Source organism: Sinocyclocheilus rhinocerous, unplaced genomic scaffold, assembly GCF_001515625.1.
Source record: "Sinocyclocheilus rhinocerous isolate Xijiao unplaced genomic scaffold, SAMN03320098_v1.1 scaffold461, whole genome shotgun sequence".
Lineage (NCBI taxonomy): Eukaryota > Metazoa > Chordata > Actinopteri > Cypriniformes > Cyprinidae > Sinocyclocheilus > Sinocyclocheilus rhinocerous.
Genome location: NW_015624123.1, coordinates 79,091 through 97,796, shown reverse-complemented (window position 1 = coordinate 97,796; position 18,706 = coordinate 79,091). Strand labels below are relative to the sequence as shown.

Below are 18,706 nucleotides of genomic sequence, written 5' to 3'. Positions count from 1 at the left end.
TTTTTCTCGGTAAATATATTTCTAAAGGTGCTGTTGACATGAAATTTTCACCAGATGTCGGTAACAATCCAAGTAATCCATACATACAAAGAAAGCAAAACAAATAAGTTCAGAAATTAAGTTCTGTGTAATAAAATGGAATGACCCAGGGAAAAATAATTGAACACGCTTACTGAAATTTATTTAATATTTCATACAAAAGCCTTTGTTGGTAATGACAGCTTCAAGACACCCGCTGTATGGAGAAACTAGTCGCATGTATTGCTCAGGTGTGATTTTGGCCCATTTTTCCACAGAGTCTTCAAATCCTGAAGGTTCTGTGGGCCTCTTCTATGAACTCTGATCTTCAGTTCTTTCCATAGATTTTCTATTGGGTTCAAGTCATTGGTAGATGGCAGCAGATTTTTATCAAGCATGTCTCGGTACATTTTTCCATTCATCCTTCCTTCAATTATATGAATTTTGCCAGTGCTACACCATAATGTTTTGGGGTGATGTGCAGTGCCATTTGCCGCTTTCAGTGCCTTTTTGCACCTCCCTTTCTTCATGTGTTCAATACTTTTTCCCTGGGTCATTCCACTTTATTACACAGAACTTAATTTCTGAACTTATGTTTTGTTTTATTTGAATGTATGGATTACTTGGGTTGTTACCGACATCTGGTGAAAATTTCATGTCAACAGCACCTTTAATATAAATAGTAAAAATACATTTACTGGGAAAAATGGTGACGTGTTCAATACTTATTTTACCCGCTGTACATATATATATATATATATATATATAACATACCACTAGACTGGTCATGATAAAATTAGTGTACCTGCATGCTCTCCTGGCAGCAAGCACTGACATGACTGTCGATTGGGTTGATAAAGGGCCAGCAAACGAATGGTGCTTGTTGTCAAGTGTTTACAGTGAATGTAATCTTTACATACAGAGAAATACTTGTGCGCACTAACATCAGATGACTGTATAGACAGTGTTCTCAACATCTGATTGGATGGTTACTGAACTAAATTAAACAGCAAGCTTATTCAATTTACATGTCAATTAATAGATCGTGGACTAATCATAAACATTCCTAGTTTAAATGCAAACTTACCTAACCTTATCTGACCTCATATAACCATCTCAACTGATCTTATCTCATCTCATCTTATCTAAACACATGGAGGACGTCAGCTCTTACCAGCAATGGCATGGTTGTGAGGGCCGCCCTGCAGTCCAGGAAACACTGCCTGGTTAATCAGACTCTCCAGGTTATACAGGGTCTCCTTGCCTGTCTTTGCATCAACACTACGAACTCCTGCAATTCAAGAGTGTATAATGACAGCGCTGTCAATGGCCTAGATTTATTATAACGGCTCAGTTCACACTGAACTCACCCTTCCTGAAGAAAATGACTCCTGCCCTGCAGCCCCTCAAGGTCTTGTGGGTGGTGGTGGAAACAATGTCACAGTATTCGAACGGAGACGGAACGACTCCTGCTGCAACCAAACCACTGATGTGAGCCATGTCTGCCAGAAGATACGCTCCATTCTCATCTGCAATCTTCCTCAGGCGACTGTAGTCCAGGTTACGGGAATAACAGCTGGTGCCTTAACAATGGTACACAGAAACGTTAATGGTGATGTTTGTCATTTCTTTTGATGTTGAATTACTTTTTTTTTTTCTCCAACCAGTCCATCAGAGCAGCACTGACTCCCTTATTTTTGCTAAATCTCTTGCAATCCCCCCCAAATGATTTACAAAGCACATCAGATAGTTGAACAAAGTGCGGTAGAAAATATAAAAAATAAAAAATAAACTGAAAAAAGCAAATAGGACAAAAAAAACAAAATAAAAAAACAAACAAAAAAATGTGCTTTTAATAAGATAAAAAGTCATAAAACTGAATTATTAAATAAAGTGATAGCATTAGCATTAATTTGAATAAAATTAAACATATATTAAATAAATATGAATAAATAGTTACTGTTTCTTTTTCTTTCTTTTTTTTTAAAGCACATATTTGGTAGGAAAAAAATATGAAAATTAAGATGTCAATTTTCAGGTATAACTGGTGGTCATAAAATGTAATTATTAATTACTTTAAGAAAATCAGTTTCTGTAGTTGTTGGCATTCATTTTTTTCCAAATAATTTATGAAGCACTATTAAAACAACATATAGTTGAACAAAGGGTTGAAAAAAGGGTTTTCAAGTTAGATTTAATTTTTTTTTATTATTAATGATATTAATTAAATTATAAAAGCTTTACATATTGCAGTTAAAAAAAATCCTCAGGTTTTCTCTATAAACAGCACTGACCTGCAATGATTAGTCTTGGGTGGAAAAGACGAGCATTTTCCTCAAGTCTGTCATAATTGATGTATCCAGTTTCTGGATTGACCTGGACAAAAACAAAGGAATACAGGTTTAATATACCAGTATTGTCTCAGCATTAGGGTTTTCTGTGCCCTAGTACGTTGTCGGGCAGGTTTATCAATTTGAAACTAGAATCGTCAATTAGAACGCACCATTCAGATTGTTGAATGGTAAAGGCATCATACACCCTGAAGATGGCTTTTAGGCTGAAACGTGTCGGTTTTGTTAAACATTAAAGTAGTGCTGGAACCTTTTTTCACCAAATCAGTCGTTTGCTGCAAATTCTGCCCACGTTACTTGTCTGGTTATAGAAATTCAATTAGACAGTGGTAATAAATGTGCAATTATGTAGAGAACAGAAGAAAAATTCCTTTAAGGTTTAACCCTCACTATGACCTTCTAGCCAAATTACAAAATGTCGATTTTCCCATTACTTCAGTTTAGAGTTCACCACAATGTTGATTCTAATGGCAAGGTCACCTTATACGGCATAGACTCAAAGAAAATGGAAGTGGCTGAGATTTTCTTTTTGTCAGTCATGAAGCCGTGGGTGAGATGGCCGCCATCAGGAAGATCAAGGCCCATGATGCGCCCATGAGGTTCCACTATGGCTGTGTATACGGCAAAGTTCGCTGGTGACCCTGAGGAAAAAAACAAACAGTATTTCAAACAATGTGCGCTTTATGAGTTAATGTTTCATATGTTACATCATCTCTTACAGCAACAGTCTATAGTGACACAGAAACAAACCTACCAGAGTACGGCTGCACATTCACTCCCCATTTCTCCGGGTCGAGGCCGTACACCTTGAGAGCTCTTTCCTGACACAAACGCTCCAATTCATCTACATGCTCCGTGCCTCCATAATACCTGATAACATTAAACAAAGTCTGAATTTAAAAGAAACATTTTTTAATGCATAAGCACAATGTCGAAGTGCAAAGTGTAAATTACACAATACTAATCTTATTGGCAAATGCAACAACATAAAATTGTAATGTACCAGTACATAAAATGTAACTGAACAATAGTCACCTCTGACCAGGATAACCTTCAGAGTACTTGTTGTTCATGCAGGAACCCAGAGCCTCCAAAACAGCCCGACTAGTGAAGTTCTCAGAGGCAATGAGCTCTAATCCATACGTCTGTCGCTTCTTTTCCTTCTTTATTATGTTAAATACCTAGTGCATACAGAAATATTTCTGTATTAATTTGATATGAATCATACTTCAGCTGAGCAAGGCTAGGCTAAAGCTGCCTGTCACAAGGCAGATCAGAGTCTAGGAGACCAGATTTCATCATAACCCCCACAACTAGTCAAAACAAAAAGGGTCCCCCCCCCTGCACAGCAGAATATCATTCATGGTTCACTGCACGGATTCACAATAATAGTCTTGAGGCTGGTTGTATATATAATCACTGACTTACCTGTTTGACAGCGTTTATAATAATTGCTGTTAATAGTGTTTTGATTACGTCTTTAATTGATTTTTCCGTACATTTCTGCCATATGTACATTAACTGGCCATCACCACTAATAAGGTACTACTAAATATTGTAGAAACTTAATTTGCTGCAAAGTTGCTTTGCAACGATTTATATAGTGAAAAGTGCTATACAAACTAACTCGAATCGAATTGAATTACCTCAGGATCATTTGTGCTCAGAGGTTCCAGCATCATCTTGTTATGAGATTCCCATGTTTTATTGTTATGGCCGTTGATCTGTGCCATAGTTTATGATCTCTAGAGGAAAGAAATGTTATATTTAAATGTTAGAAGACCCCCATATGCAAAACATACTGTATACACCGGGTTACATAATTTGTAATAATAGAATTAATGTACTTGAGCTCTTTAACAGAGCTTTCTTGGATCAAATGCAGAGTATGAATTTGCTTAGACTGATATCCAGTAATCGATTTTAATTCAAATAACGCTGAAATAAAACAGTAAAAAGTACTAAAATTACTAAAACTAAAATAAATGAAGGTAAATATATTTTAAAACAAAAATGACTAAAACACAAATTAAAAGCACACGAAAACTGAAAAAAATAATACCTTAATAAAAGGTCATTAAGAATATTAATAAAAACTGTAATAGTATATAAATAACCCTAAAATAACACTGCTCAGCTGTCAATCAAATGATGCAACTGCAGCAGCCAGCGCAGAGCACGCTTCTGACAGATTACGAAACAAACTTTGAGAACTTGTCGAGAACTTTAAAGGTAAATTTAGATTCGCAGCTATTGACACATAAACCGCAACTCCTGCCTTCAGGGTTACATTTTTCCCGCGAAATACATTCTGTAACTATTACATATCAAATGACATGTGGCTAAGGGACAAATGCTTACTTTATAATAATGAAAACGATGTTATTCTTTGACATTCAGGTGTCATATAGCAATTTGCACGTGCTCTTTAAGCACCTATTTGCACAACGGTAACAGATTAACATTCATCAGCCGAGAATGTGGAGCGCATGCAGACAGTCACAAGATTTTGATTTGATCCACTAAATCAAAACTCTGCTTTAAGTTACCTAAGCTTTAAACAGTGTTTATATATATAGATGTGATGATATAGAATGAAAACCTTCTTCTACTTACCTTTACAAATGCGATTAATGGTTCGCCCCAAATTGCTTTATGTGAAAACTTTCTTTTAGGTTTCCTCGTGTCAAAGTCCGCGAAATTTGGAGACCAATCAGCGCGCTGCGGGGCGTGGCTAATGGAGCTCCTGTCCCGCCCACAACGAAAGGCATGATACAGGGAGCACATTTTCTGAATTGTCACCTTTTTGTTCTTTGTTGTCGGCATTTTTTTTTTACTTACCCGTTTTGTTAATATCTCATATAATACATGCTACAGTCACCATGGGCTTTTCTGGGACTTGGAAAGCAAAGGTATGGAGGTATGGAATGTCCAATATGATAATAGTAATATATGTAACAATAATAATACAAAATATGTATTTTTAAAAACTTGACAAAATGTTTCTTATGCATTCCAAAAATAAATGCCGACTGTCAATACATTTAACAACTACAACATTTTGAATAAAAAATATGTTCAAGTACAAAACTACACCTTAAAAATCAAAACAGTTTTTCAGGTTTACAAGAATACTAGTGAGATATACAAAACAATTCACAATATAATACAAATACATTTTCAAAAAAACTTTCTGACATTTTATTGGTGTATGTTATTCTTTACATTCTAAATGACACCAGGTCCTTTACAACTGAGGACAGATTATTAAGTTTTTATCCTTACAATAATCCTTTAGACTGAGGCCGCAAAGTTGACTCAGCTACATGTGGCAATATGTTAATATATTAATAAATATGTCTATATTCCTAACATCACTGAGTGAAAGCAAGCATTAAGATTTAGCCACTTTAGTGAAAGCATCAGGGCTCTCACAAAGGCATTTTATTTGGATAATTAAATGCCTGCTTTCTGAGTTAATATACTCTGAAATATTCCTTTTCACTGGCACGCTGTGTTACAGGATTCCACATTATCTTTTGCTTTGTCTTCAAAAATAACATTGTCAATATCATCGTATACTGTCCACAAATGCATCGAAACCTCTAAGAATCCACTATTTGGATTATTTGAGAGACAACGTATGCAGTTCTTTAGCCGCTGCTGCCGCCTGCACTGCTTCTTTTGCTACAATGACAAAGAAGAAAACAATAATGAATCTCTGATTTCCAGCAAGACATTTTCACAAGTTGCTCTACAACATTAACAAATGCTGCCAATTTACCTTTACGTTCTTCTTCTTTTTTCCGTGCAGCCTCCTCGCGTTGCTTTCTAATAATGGCGAGTCGAGCGAGGTCAGCTTTAGCTTGATCTGTCTTTCCTGCTAAATGCATTTTCATATACCTCTCCTTGGCCTTTTGCTTTTCGATCTCTTCTCTGAAATATGAAAAGACACTTATTGAAAGAGATGAAAAGGAACAGATTCACGTGTCTAGATGTCTAGCAATAGCAAAAAATGTGACATAACATGTTGGTAAAAAATGAGAGGGTATTAAGTAGCTCAAGGAAAATGTTGTTAGCTTCACTCACCCCAGTGTCTCTTACCTTTCTCTTCTGGAAAGCTGTTTGGGACCCTCGAGTTCTATGTCTGTGACTTTCTTTGCTTTTTGGGCGACTCGATTGGGATTTTCAATCTCTATCAAGCCTTCAACACCCTTCCTTTTCTGTGACAAAACAGAGATCAGTGTTGTTATTGTTAACTGAAACTAAAACTTAAAGTGGTCATGAACTGCCTTTTTTTATTATTTTGAACTGCTCTTTGAGGGCCACTTATACTGTTATCAAGATTTTTATATCAAAAACATTATAGGAGTAATAGGCTATTTTCTGTCCTGTTTTAACCCCCCTCATCAGAACACTCTGTTTGAACAGGCGTGGCAGATTGTAGACTCAGAAATAAAGATCTTCATGATTGGCTAACAGTTGTGTATATTTGACAGCCTACATCCTTCATAGATGGACGCTGCTGTCATTTAGGTTAAAACCGCATAAATACTCAGTACATTTCAAACGATCTGTAATAACAGACAAAGCATTAGTGAGCACATAATAAACAGTTACTCACACTTGTGTGTTGCGATTACTGTCCAATATAGTCGGCAAAGCATCGTCTTTTAGTTTCAATCTTTCTGAAAATACTGTGTTGACTTGTGCCTTGTTTGTAAACGAATCTGCGGTAAAATGAAGTGAATTTCTTATTGACGCGGTCTGGATCTTCATTAAAAATAAAGTTCATCCACTCTTTCCAAATGTTGGGATCAGAAGGAAGGCAATGCAAAGACAGTTCTTTCCCAGCTTGGCACTGCACAGCGTCTTGTTGTCATCATCGGAGCATTTTTATTGTTTGGTTTCTGCGTAGACCTGCGCATTCGCCTCTCTTGTAAACACTACATGCGTGAATCAGTGGGCGGGGCTAAACAGGCAGCGATGTAGAAGCAGGCGTTGATCTCCTTCTGCAGAGGCGGGGTTTATCCACACTATTACATCATAGAGTAGAACATTCCACAAGCTGTGGTTTCGGCAGACTGGCTTCAATATAAGCTGCTTTTAGACTAACAAGAACGTTTTGAGTTCTGAAACTTACAGAATGTTTTTATAGCACAACGACCTCTTACATGCAACTAACTGAAATAAAATAAGTTTAAGCTGAAGTACTACAAGTACTAAAAACTGAAGTAAAAAAGCTAAATAGAAATATAAAAAACTAATAAATACAACAAAAGAACGTGACAAAATTACTAAAACGTACACAACTGTAAATACAAGAAGCTAATTCAAGACATTAATAAATACTATATAAGTAAATAATAATATTGAAATTAAACTGATGGAGACAAGAGATCAGTTTGTTTTCATATAGGCATTTTGTGCATTCATACAAAAGCTCATGCTGCAACTGGACCAAATTATTTGATACATCTGCTGACGTATCGCCAGCCTACAGTATATTCATCCATCAGATGACAGTGGCTGTGACATTCCACATATATAATTCCAACATTCCAAACACAGTGATTGAGTGACTAATCAAAAAGCAATGCTCTGCTCCACCCAATAAGATTACACATTAATTAGACTGAGTAAGAGCGTGTCTGACACTTGGCTGAATGTCTACGCACCGCCACAGTCGTCTCAGATGAATGAATCTGCAGGAGGATCTATAAGTAGGTGGACAGCTCTGCAGGAACATGGACTCGTCATCATTCTAAAAGAAAACTGACCTCAGACCCCTCATCGTCACTGTCCTCTGAACCTGACGCTGTCAGTTTGTCCTCGCTCTGGTTGTCGTTCACTGCTGCACCTTCTTCTTCTTCCTTCTACAATGTAAAAAAAAAAACATTACCACATGCAACAATGAATTTGTTTAGCCAATTTGACTTGCGAATGGGCACCGAATCAGAAAGTGGTTGCAGTGAGTGGAGCTCTTGAGAATCAATCACCTTCTGCTGTGCTTTTGACCACTGTTACATAAAGTTGCGATGTAGTAGAGCTTTTCTTCCGTACTGTGATGTGATTTGAGTAAAACAGATTATTGAAAAAAAATAAAATAAAAATTTGTGCCAGGACTTGGTTCTATTCGTCAGTTGTTGACTGGATGGAGACCTGTGCAGCTGATTGTAAGAAAGGGACAGGGTTTAATTAAGTGGACTAAATGATTGCAGACGTCCGCCTTACAGAGAGAAGTGTTGTTTCACTGGAATGTTATGAATAATCACTGTCATGATTATTTTGATTAAAAATGTTATTACAATTTTTTTTGTAATAACATTTTTGTTATTATTTTGAAATTAAAAATGTTATTACAATTTTTTAAAGAAATGAAACATATACATGAATTAATTGTTGACAGTGGGATTAATAACATATTTAAAAAAAAGTTAATTTTAATTTCATCTCAACTGTTTCATCTCTTTTTTTAAAACGCCAACTTAAATGTTAATGCTTGCTTTCAGTGTCAACCACATTCTTACCCATGTTTCTTAATATTTGTCATATTTCTGTGTGAATTTGTAATACAACGTACTGTTAAATATCGCATGCGATTTATCGTGCAGCCCTACAACGTACCTTTTTTCGTTCTTTTTCTGCTTTCATTTGAGCATCTATTTCTTCAGGACTTGTGTAAGTTCTCATGCGACCTTTATGGCCACCTTTTTTCCCTAAAATAAACAAATAAACACACATACAAATTTCTAATAACATTGCTCTCAATGAAAATATCCTGATGATAACACAGAAGACGTAGGCTAGCTTAAACGTACAACATACAGACTGCATATAATGCCAATCATAAGAACATACACAACAAAATGATCCCTTACCTCCTTTAGGCATGATGAAGATTAAACTTGGCTTGATATAAAAACAAAAACAGTCGACTAAAGCACACTCCCAGTCACAACAAAAGCGAGGTACGGTTTTGATATCAGGTTGCCACACTTCACCACACTCTCGAGTACCCAACTCTGTAGATAACTTACTAAACGGCAGCAATTAATTATAGTTACGTGGTTTTATTTGGCTCTGGGGCGATACAGTAAATAAAGCAAATACAAAATCCCACGATTAAGTAGTTACAGTAATCGATTAGCATATAGCCAGCTGGTCCATGTTCCTATATTTACACTCACAGGCACTCGATCAGACACCTAGCCTGATGCAATATGCTGGAAGAGAGAATAACACCACAGCTTCACCATAATAAAACCATTGTTGCCATGTGAAATAGTCAGGATTTAATGCAGAACGTTTTAGCGCTGGAAATAAGTATAGTTCGTGTTTTATGAGTGAGAACAAAGACAGCTCGTTGACGTAACGATTCACACTAGTAAAAGGACCTTCGGAGTGACGTCCTCCGTTCGGCGACAGAAATCGGGGAAGTTCTTCGTGCAGCCAGCGGCTCGCTGTTGCTAAACAACCGAGACGATCTTATATTGTTTAAACAACATAATGCCCAAGGTGAAAAGGAGTAGGAAACCACCTCCAGATGGTTGGGAGCTCATAGAGCCGACTCTTGACGAGCTGGACCAGAAAATGCGCGAAGGTTCGTTCAGCAATCTACAAACTAACGTTAGCCATAACGCTAACAAGGCGATTGTTTGTTTGGGATGTCAGAATGATAAGATAATCATATCTGCGTTTCCCCAAAAGTATCATAAGAAAGCATTAAAGCTTTTGGGAACAGCAGCCCTGAACAATGCTTATCAGGACAGAAAAAAAAACATATGTTTGAGTTATTTCACAATAAACAAGTTGAAATCGTAGCCTACATAGTTGGTACGATTACATTTATTTAATTTGAACGTTGAAAGATAATATAGATCATGTTGATGTTCTATTCTGTAATGTTAATAGAAATCATACACTGTCAGAACAAAAAGGTTGCATTTTATGGATGCAACAGCCTGTCACTGGCAGTCCCTTATGATAATGAACCATGGTTTTACTAAAATGACCATAGTTCAACTGTAGTATTTGTAGATTTGAATCATGTGTAAACAAAAATATAACCTAATAAATTGCAATTAAGACGTATTGAATTTTAAAATGTGTTTTAAACATAAAGTTAAGTGGTTATCATTACCCATTTTACTCTTAGAAATTTAATAATTTTATACATTTCATCATTTAAAAGTTTAGTTCAGAAGTATCGTATCGATATCGACGATACTGCCTTGAAAAATATCGGTATCGTATCAAAAACAAAATAAGTGGTATCGCCCATCCCTAATCATAATCAGATAATCAGTCAGGATGAATGTTAGTGTAGTTAACATCAATATTCACACGTTTAATTCGTTTATTTAAAATGGAAAAACGTGCTGTTTTTTTATTTAGCTTTTATTTTGAATTTGCTACGATGCTTATTAACTGATGCTGTAATTTCACAGCTGAAACCGAGCCTCATGAGGGCAAGCGTAAGGTTGAGTCTCTATGGCCAATCTTCCGACTTCATCACCAACGCAGCCGTTACATTTTCGACCTTTTCTACAAGAGGAAGGCCATCAGTCGAGGTATGGTGGTGGGGTGCAGTCTGTTGTACTGTTTGTTTCTATGGGAGTTGTTAACTTGTGAGTTTCATTCGCAGAGCTTTATGAATATTGCATCAGAGAGAGCTATGCAGACAAGAATCTGATTGCCAAATGGAAAAAACAGGGCTATGAAAATCTGTGCTGTCTGCGGTGCATTCAGACGCGCGACACAAACTTTGGAACAAATTGCATATGCAGAGTTCCCAAGGGCAAGCTTGAAGTGGTAAGTTATGCAAGTTGTTTAATTTACTCAAAGTCGTATACATCTGTCAGATGTTAAAGGGGTCATATGATGCTGCTAAAAAGAACAGTATTTTGTGTATTTGGTGTAATGAAATGTGTTTCTGCGGTTTAAGATTCAAAAAACACATTATTTTCCACATACTGTACATTATAGCGAGGATAAAAGTTACGCCTTCTTTCTTTGCTTGAACATTTGGGCGGCGTTATGCAATCTTCCCACATCGTGATGTAGACATGTGGGGGCGTGTTAGAATGATCCGTTTTAGGTAGGCGTGGTTGACTCTTAACTTTTATAAAGAATATCTCTTTGGATTTGAGACTTTAGTCTTTGCAACTTTACAGATCTTCTTTATGCACCAAGAGCTTGTAACACTCCAAAGAGAAAGGAAAAATTTAAATAGCATCATATGACCCTGTTTTTCCATCAAAAAGCTGTCCCATTACTTAATGTATGCCTTTAAAAAAAAAACTTGCCCCTTTTAGACTTGCACTCAATTTATTTACTAACTGCGTGTTTTTTTTTTTTTAATAAAAAAACTAACTCTAGTTTTTGATTGCTTCTATTGTCCTCATTTGTAAGTTGCTTTGGATAAAAGCGTCTGCTAAATGAGTAAATGTAAATATGCCACTGTTCCTAATTTGTTCTTTTGTTTTCTTAGGGTCGTATCATTGAGTGCACTCACTGTGGATGCAGAGGATGCTCTGGATGAGTCAAGAGGGCAACAACTTTTTGAACTTACTGAACTTTGATTTGTATTTTTAATACATTTATTGGGTTGTCATTACGATGTTTAAATTATATGATTGTATGTGTATGCTTTTTTTTTTTTTTTCATCATTATTTGTATTAAACTGTGATGTGTCTTAATTATTCTGGGTTACACTGTCCAATCTCGTGCTTTGAGTGTGTGCTTCCATGAAGTATGTTGTATAAGCATGCTCTGGTAAAAGGAATAAGGTAGAATATCTCATACAAATCAGAAATTTTGTGTATGTAAAAAATTTTTTGTATGAATGTTTAAATTATTTATTTTATATGTGCATTGTTAACTGCCTACCCACTGCAGAGTGGCAGCAAAAATATCCTTAATATCAATGTAAAATATCAGTTTTCAGATCAGTCCCTAGCAGGTTTAAGAATGATCTTTTAATGAAATTGATGTTAGAAAAACAAAGTAGGTGTTATCAGCTTTATCTCGGAAGGAATGAGGGTACGTCTCCATATCCTGACCTTTTCAGAATTACCACTTCCTTTTTGAAAACAAAGATGAAAACATACAAGTCAGGGTCAAAGAGAAAATCTTCCTGATTCATCAGCTATCTTCTATATTTTCTTTACTAAAATGGCATACAGAAATACACAAATGTATGACTGAAACTTAAAAATCTTAAACCATCTTAAAAATGGGATGAAAACTAAAAATATATGTACTAGTTCAGGACAAGCTGGGCAAATCTGTGTGTATTCAATCATTTAAAATGATCTAACTCATCAGAACCAAATAACGAGAATATTAGTAAAGAAATACATTTGAAATAATTAAATTTATTCTGTTTTAACTTATTGTTTTTTTTTTGTTTTTTTTTATCTAAACCATATAACAAACTAGCCAGAGGTTTAATAAGTAGAACATACTTGGAGAATCACAATAGGCTTTGTAATTTCACAGAAATATTTAATTTAGTCAGTTTTAATAGTTTAACCTCATTTGTAAGTCGCTTTGGATAAAAGCGTCTGCTAAATTTCTAAATGTAAATGTAACAAGTCTTGGTATCCTGAACATGATATAATCTATATAGTTTTGGATTTCTTTAAGAACAACAGACAAAAAACTGGTTCTGGTTGGTAGTTTACACCTATGAAATGTAAGCCTCATTCAAATCGAGTATCTTTTATCTTTTTTTTAATACATTTTCGTAATCCCAGGTCAGCACTCCTCACAGTACCTTTGTTAGGAGCTGCATGGCGCTAGTAAATACAGCAGACCTTTTAATCAACAACCAACACACTGATCAAGACCCAGCCCTTTCGGATATTCTTTGTGCCGTCAAAGTTGCCATCTAACGACAAATCATTAGAAGATCATTGACACACGTTTTAATATTAATAAGGCGAAATTACTCATCGTAAGAAATACAATTAAAAAACCGCATTCGCGCGTTCCCAGAAAATCGATGCTATTGCAATCGATTGTACGGCCTGGAGTTCAGGGGTCACTCGTGAACAGCGCTGTGGAAGTAGACGGTTCTAAAATCAACTGCTTATTTACAATGTTTATCTTTATCTTTACCGATTTACTCATGAGCTACATTAAAAACTGTTTACCCAGTTAATAAATCTGTATACCTTTTCGCTATTCTCTCTTTTTACGTTCAGAATTAAACCTGACCAACGGCAAACTGATAAGTTGTTAGCCATTAAGACTTCTTTTAGTTTTCTGATTAGGTGTTATAAAGAGAAGCGTTTCAACAGCTGGTAAAAATATAGAGGATATACTACCAAAATGCAGGAATTAATCTCGTGTGTCGATCATATCAAGTTTGATCTAGAAATTGCAGTAGAACAACAATTAGGCGCTCAGCCATTGCCATTTCCAGGAATGGATAGTAAGTCGATTAATATTTGTTTTAAATGTTCAATTACAATTGTGTTTCTGATTTATTATTTTCAACATATAAGATGGATTGCTAGATAACTATTATTTAGGACAGAAGACTTCTAACAATGATACAAAATGTTCTTATTATTTTTCAGAATCTGGCGCCGCTGTGTGCGAGTTCTTCATGAGAGCTGCCTGTATGAAAGGCATGTGTTACAAAAACTTGTGTATGGATTTCATGTGTAAATCAGATTTATTGCTTCGATCAGACTCTACAGCTTTCTCTTTTGACAGGTGGAATGTGTCCTTTCAGACACATCAGTGGAGAAAAGTCTGTGGTGTGCAAACACTGGCTTAGAGGTTTATGCAAGAAAGGAGACCAATGTGAATTTTTACATGAGTATGATATGACAAAGATGCCTGAATGTTATTTCTACTCTAAATTTGGTTAGTATTTTAAATATCTATCTATCTATCTATCTATCTATGTGTAATAATAAGTCTTAATACTTTATTTTTGTTTTACAGGGGAGTGCAGTAATAAAGAGTGTCCATTTTTGCACATTGACCCAGAATCTAAGATTAAAGATTGCCCATGGTATGATAGGGGCTTTTGTAAGCATGGTAAGTCTTTTGCAGTGTTTTTCAGATATTTGCATTTAAAAGAAGTTGTATGAATCCGCATTATTTTACATTGAATTTTGTTAAGTTACATTATTTTACAGATATTTCAAAATTGATTGTAATAGGAAGAAAATCAACACGTTTTGCCTTCACCTTCCCTTTAGGTCCGGATTGCAGGCACAGACACACAAGAAGAGTAATCTGTGTAAATTACCTTGTTGGCTTCTGTCCAGAGGGCAAGTCATGCAAATTTATGCAGTGAGTATCTGTGATTGCAATTTATGTATATACATATTCATATGTGTGATTTAAATAAACATTTCTGCATTAATTCTAAGCATATGAATTTTTATTTTGTAATTCTCTTAATGTTGATCCTGAATCAAATCGATCCACCATCGCAAACAGTGAATATATCTGTACTGTTTAATGCATTTGAGACGTTGTGTTTTCCTCAATGCATAACTGACATGTCACAGATATATTTTTTCTTCTGTAAATGTTAGAAAGTCATGCAAACTAGAGTAATCTGTGTAAATTACCTTGTTGGCTTCTGTCCAGAGGGCAAGTCATGCAAATTTATGCAGTGAGTATCTGTGATTGCAATTTATGCATATACATATTCATATGTGTGATTTAAATAAACATTTCTGCATTAATTCTAAGCATATTAATTTTTATTTTGTAATTCCTAGCCCAAGATTTGAACTCCCTATGGGTGCAACTGAACAGCCACCATTACCACAACAGGCACAGTCTCAGCAAAAGGTTTGTGAATTTTTTTTTTCTTTTCTTGTTTTATGTTTACCTTGATACTAATGTTTCATCTTAATTTTAATCTCCAGCAGCAAAACATGCAGCCCACAAACCGGTCATCACAGTCACTCATCCAGTTAACCAACACCAATGTCAACAACAACCAGAGAATGCCAAATGCTGTTGGGATAGTGCACTCTAACAACAACATGGGTGGACCTCGCGGTCCTCGTCCACTGGATCAAGTTACATGTTACAAGGTGGGACGTCATTTGATTTTATGCATAAAATACCCCCCACCCCCCCATCCCCCCATCCCATACTACTATGATGCCCTCAAACGTACAGTCACATTCAGTATCTGTTTGCTTTTTCCAGTGCGGTGAGAAGGGCCATTACGCAAACAAATGCACAAAAGGACACCTGGCGTTTTTGAGTGGACAGTAAAGTTTTCTACAAAAAGGATCTCCAATAAATGTGACTATAACTTGCAAAGTGACATATTTAATTCCTGGTACATTAAAGAAATAGTTCACCCAAAAATGAAAATTTGCTGAAAACTGACTCCCCTTCAGGCCATCTAGGATGTACGAGTTTGTTTCTTCATCAGAGCAGATTTAGAGAAATTTAGCATTACATCACTTGCTCACCGATGGATCCTCTGGAGTGAATGGGTGCCATCAGAAAGAGAGTCAAAACTGCTGATAAAAACATCACAATAATCCACATGACTTCATCAATTTTCATATTGTGAAGTGAAAAGCTGCATGGTTTTAAAAAACAAATCTGTCATTAATGCAGGTGGATTATTTTAATGTTTTAGCAGTTGTTTGGACTCTCATTTTGACGGCACCCATTCACCGCAGAGGATCCATTGGTGAGTGTTGTTAAACTTATCCAAATCTGTTCCAATAAAGACACAAACTCATCTACATCTTTGATGGCCTGAGGGTGAGTACAATTAAATTTTTGGGTGAATAATTTCTTTAACTTTTCACGGCAAAAGCTATAGTTGAGGGACATAAACGTGGCTCTACCTCACTGTCCATGTGCCAAGTGTATCTCAGTTAGTACACAATGAAAACGTAGAATGATCAATAACCACCGTTTTCATATAGATTTTGGTTTTACTTTCACATGAAACCTTTGTATTGGAGCAACAAACATCTTGATTGCTTAAACTTTAAAGCAATGCTGAAATTAGAGCAAAGTATGTTTTTAGAGAAAATGTTGTCAATTAACAACCAAAATTGGAGGCAGAAAGGACACCACTTTGTAGTCCATCAAGATACTGGTTTATATGAAATGAAACTGATTGTTGGGTTGTTGTACTTCTTACAATAAAGATTTACTGGATTTATGAAACCATTATCTTGGACATGTTTATCTACATTTATAAACATTACAAGTAGCACATATCAACTATTCATGTGGTTTTAGCTTTTGCCTGAATAAAGACTTCCTCCATTTTCCTTAGTAATCTGGGCTGCAGTGTTACTGACCACCTTGTTTACTGATTACTGAATCGGTTTTAAAACAAGTGAAACCATCCTAATGCTTGAGTAATGACGTACAAAAATACAAAAACTGTATTAAACCCCAATCAATTTAATACATGTTTAATTCATCACAAGAAATATGAATAATAATAATCAAGCTCTTATACATACAGCCAACATTTTGTATGCTTTGAATAAAGAGTCCAAATTAAATAGATTTCATTTTATTCTTGGTCACAACAGTCACAAACAGAGAAAGCTGAGATGTGTGATGATCACACTGCCGCAGGCAGAAGATTTGAGTGGCCTGGTGGTCCAGTGGCTTTCAGTGGTACTTCCTCCACCTGTCGTGCTCTGGACAAGAAAACACTTCCTCAGTGACACTAAATTCAGACAACAGTACAACAGTGAAGGACACGCTACTACTGATTCTTTAATACACTGAGTTTGTACTTACTGATGTGATCGTATTCCCAGAGGTAGCTCAGGGCAACGTAACCAGCGAGGAACATGGCAACTCCACCAATCCCACCTTTCTTCACATTGATGTACTTGTTGAAATATCTCTCATATCCTAAAAGAAGTTTTGATTGGGGAAAATATTATACAACAGAAATGATTACAATACTGATCAAAGACGCTTTTCTAATATTGAATACACTGGTCGTTACCTCCACGAACACTACCAAGAAGTCCATTTGGGGTGAAGTCTCTTGTTCCCAGCCACGATGGCAGCTGTCCGAGCTTGATGTCCATAAGCCTCTTCTGGGCCAGGGCCACTAGGGGAAAAATGCATTAAATAAACACGCTTATACAGATAAAGACATTTCACTGGGTTTTATTTGATAATCAGTAAGCCAGTTCTCCTGTGCATTCAAATGAAACAGAACTAGTTTGCTAAAAAAAGCAAAAATAATAGCTGTATGCATTGGTTAGAAAGGTAAAGAATGTCAAGCTTATGAAAAATGCACTTGTTTCAAATCAGCCCAAAAAGATCAAACAGACACGAAATGCACCATGGTGTTATGTTCGTTTGCTTTTGGCATATATTAGAATAATTTTCAGTACTAGGACAGTATTATTTGTTAACTATTGAGTGCCATGGTGTATACAGATAAAAGAACTATAATTTTTTGCAAAAACACTTCCATGGCAAAATATTTATTGTATTTATGGTTACTATTTTTACTATATGGTTACTAAAATTATTTGGTCATATCCTGGAGACTTACAGCACAATGACAATATTGTTAACCTACAAAATTAAACATTTAGTTGCTATAAACGAGTCATTACTCTTGAATGGAAGCTGTCAGGCAAGTAGTTCACTACAGACTAGTTTTGTATCATTAACTGACCAGCACGCTTCACTTAACGAATATCTCACAAAACACTACAGAGGAATTTGCATGTCCTGAACATTATGTTAAGTCATTAATGTAATCGGAAAGCCAGTGCGGCCAATGTTACTGAAAGTCCTTGACATGACTGGCGTCTGCCCGCATCGGGGCCTTGAGCGGCGCTGCGCACAAACCACACAACAGACATCCACTCCATGCATGCCTTCAGACACAGAGATACATAACAGAGTGCGATTCATGTAAAGCTTTCCTATCCAACAGTCAAATATACTCAACTATGCATGTCCCATTCAACCATACCTGGTTTATCCGCCATCTTGCTCTGAACTTCAAGATGATGGCTGCCGCGGTGGACGCTGGGAGTGAAATAGAGTGACGTCAACGAGCAAAGTGTGGGGGCGGGGCTTATAAATCACGTGACCACCGGATACTGCTATTTGGCTTTGATATCTATGGACAGAAACAGAAAAACATGTTTAATTTGTTTTATCTGTTTAATCACCTATTACTTTTAGCAAAGTTCCATACAGGGCTACACAAGAGCAAATACGCTAAAAATACTACTACGTTTTCGTGCAATTGGTAATGAAACTGTTAAGTATAAAAACGATCTCTGCATCTAAAACACAACCAGAAAGTTTGTTTTTATTATTTTTTTATTTT

The 18,706-nt window shown here is 36.0% G+C and overlaps 5 protein-coding genes across 7 annotated transcripts in view; 2 read left to right on the top strand and 3 right to left on the bottom strand.

The window, feature by feature from the left end:
* shmt1 (serine hydroxymethyltransferase 1 (soluble)) overlaps nucleotides 1-5,081 on the bottom strand; it is a 7,132-nt gene extending 2,051 nt beyond the window's left edge. The window contains exons 1-8 of the mRNA XM_016549318.1: nucleotides 4,986-5,081; nucleotides 4,016-4,114; nucleotides 3,405-3,550; nucleotides 3,124-3,239; nucleotides 2,850-3,010; nucleotides 2,313-2,394; nucleotides 1,389-1,601; nucleotides 1,193-1,309 (exon numbers count right to left, since the gene is read on the bottom strand). Of these exons, the coding sequence (XP_016404804.1) occupies nucleotides 1,193-1,309; nucleotides 1,389-1,601; nucleotides 2,313-2,394; nucleotides 2,850-3,010; nucleotides 3,124-3,239; nucleotides 3,405-3,550; nucleotides 4,016-4,102 (922 nt within the window). The 5' untranslated portion in view covers nucleotides 4,103-4,114; nucleotides 4,986-5,081. The remainder of the gene's footprint in view (nucleotides 1-1,192; nucleotides 1,310-1,388; nucleotides 1,602-2,312; nucleotides 2,395-2,849; nucleotides 3,011-3,123; nucleotides 3,240-3,404; nucleotides 3,551-4,015; nucleotides 4,115-4,985) is intronic.
* A 411-nt stretch (nucleotides 5,082-5,492) lies between these two features.
* pdap1b (pdgfa associated protein 1b) lies at nucleotides 5,493-9,322 on the bottom strand. The gene is made up of 6 exons (XM_016549325.1): nucleotides 9,251-9,322; nucleotides 8,997-9,088; nucleotides 8,150-8,245; nucleotides 6,474-6,592; nucleotides 6,154-6,305; nucleotides 5,493-6,056 (listed from the first exon to the last, which is right to left on the bottom strand). Exons 1-6 carry the CDS (start codon nucleotides 9,261-9,263, stop codon nucleotides 5,995-5,997), a joined length of 534 nt encoding a protein of 177 aa, XP_016404811.1. The 5' UTR covers nucleotides 9,264-9,322; the 3' UTR covers nucleotides 5,493-5,994.
* A 469-nt stretch (nucleotides 9,323-9,791) lies between these two features.
* On the top strand, nucleotides 9,792-12,541 carry bud31 (BUD31 homolog). Its single transcript, XM_016549339.1, has 4 exons — nucleotides 9,792-9,972; nucleotides 10,820-10,942; nucleotides 11,017-11,183; nucleotides 11,863-12,541. Exons 1-4 carry the CDS (start codon nucleotides 9,879-9,881, stop codon nucleotides 11,911-11,913), a joined length of 435 nt encoding a protein of 144 aa, XP_016404825.1. The 5' UTR covers nucleotides 9,792-9,878; the 3' UTR covers nucleotides 11,914-12,541.
* Nucleotides 12,542-13,313: 772 nt separating this feature from the next.
* cpsf4 (cleavage and polyadenylation specific factor 4) lies at nucleotides 13,314-15,833 on the top strand. 2 transcript variants are annotated; one of them, XM_016549729.1, is made up of 9 exons: nucleotides 13,319-13,810; nucleotides 13,959-14,009; nucleotides 14,098-14,250; nucleotides 14,332-14,427; nucleotides 14,592-14,636; nucleotides 14,965-15,013; nucleotides 15,123-15,195; nucleotides 15,273-15,443; nucleotides 15,562-15,833. In XM_016549729.1, exons 1-9 carry the CDS (start codon nucleotides 13,708-13,710, stop codon nucleotides 15,628-15,630), a joined length of 810 nt encoding a protein of 269 aa, XP_016405215.1. In that variant the 5' UTR covers nucleotides 13,319-13,707; the 3' UTR covers nucleotides 15,631-15,833. The 2 variants fall into 2 exon arrangements, with proteins under 2 accessions (XP_016405222.1, XP_016405215.1); XM_016549736.1 differs by lacking the exon at nucleotides 14,965-15,013 and having other exon boundaries at nucleotides 13,314-13,810; nucleotides 14,592-14,685.
* A 1,057-nt stretch (nucleotides 15,834-16,890) lies between these two features.
* Nucleotides 16,891-18,438, bottom strand: LOC107737688 (ATP synthase subunit f, mitochondrial-like). 2 transcript variants are annotated; one of them, XM_016549284.1, is made up of 4 exons: nucleotides 18,344-18,438; nucleotides 17,354-17,461; nucleotides 17,140-17,256; nucleotides 16,891-17,036 (listed from the first exon to the last, which is right to left on the bottom strand). In XM_016549284.1, exons 1-4 carry the CDS (start codon nucleotides 18,357-18,359, stop codon nucleotides 17,008-17,010), a joined length of 270 nt encoding a protein of 89 aa, XP_016404770.1. In that variant the 5' UTR covers nucleotides 18,360-18,438; the 3' UTR covers nucleotides 16,891-17,007. The 2 variants fall into 2 exon arrangements, with proteins under 2 accessions (XP_016404770.1, XP_016404764.1); XM_016549278.1 differs by having other exon boundaries at nucleotides 18,320-18,374.
* Nucleotides 18,439-18,706: the final 268 nt, after the last annotated feature.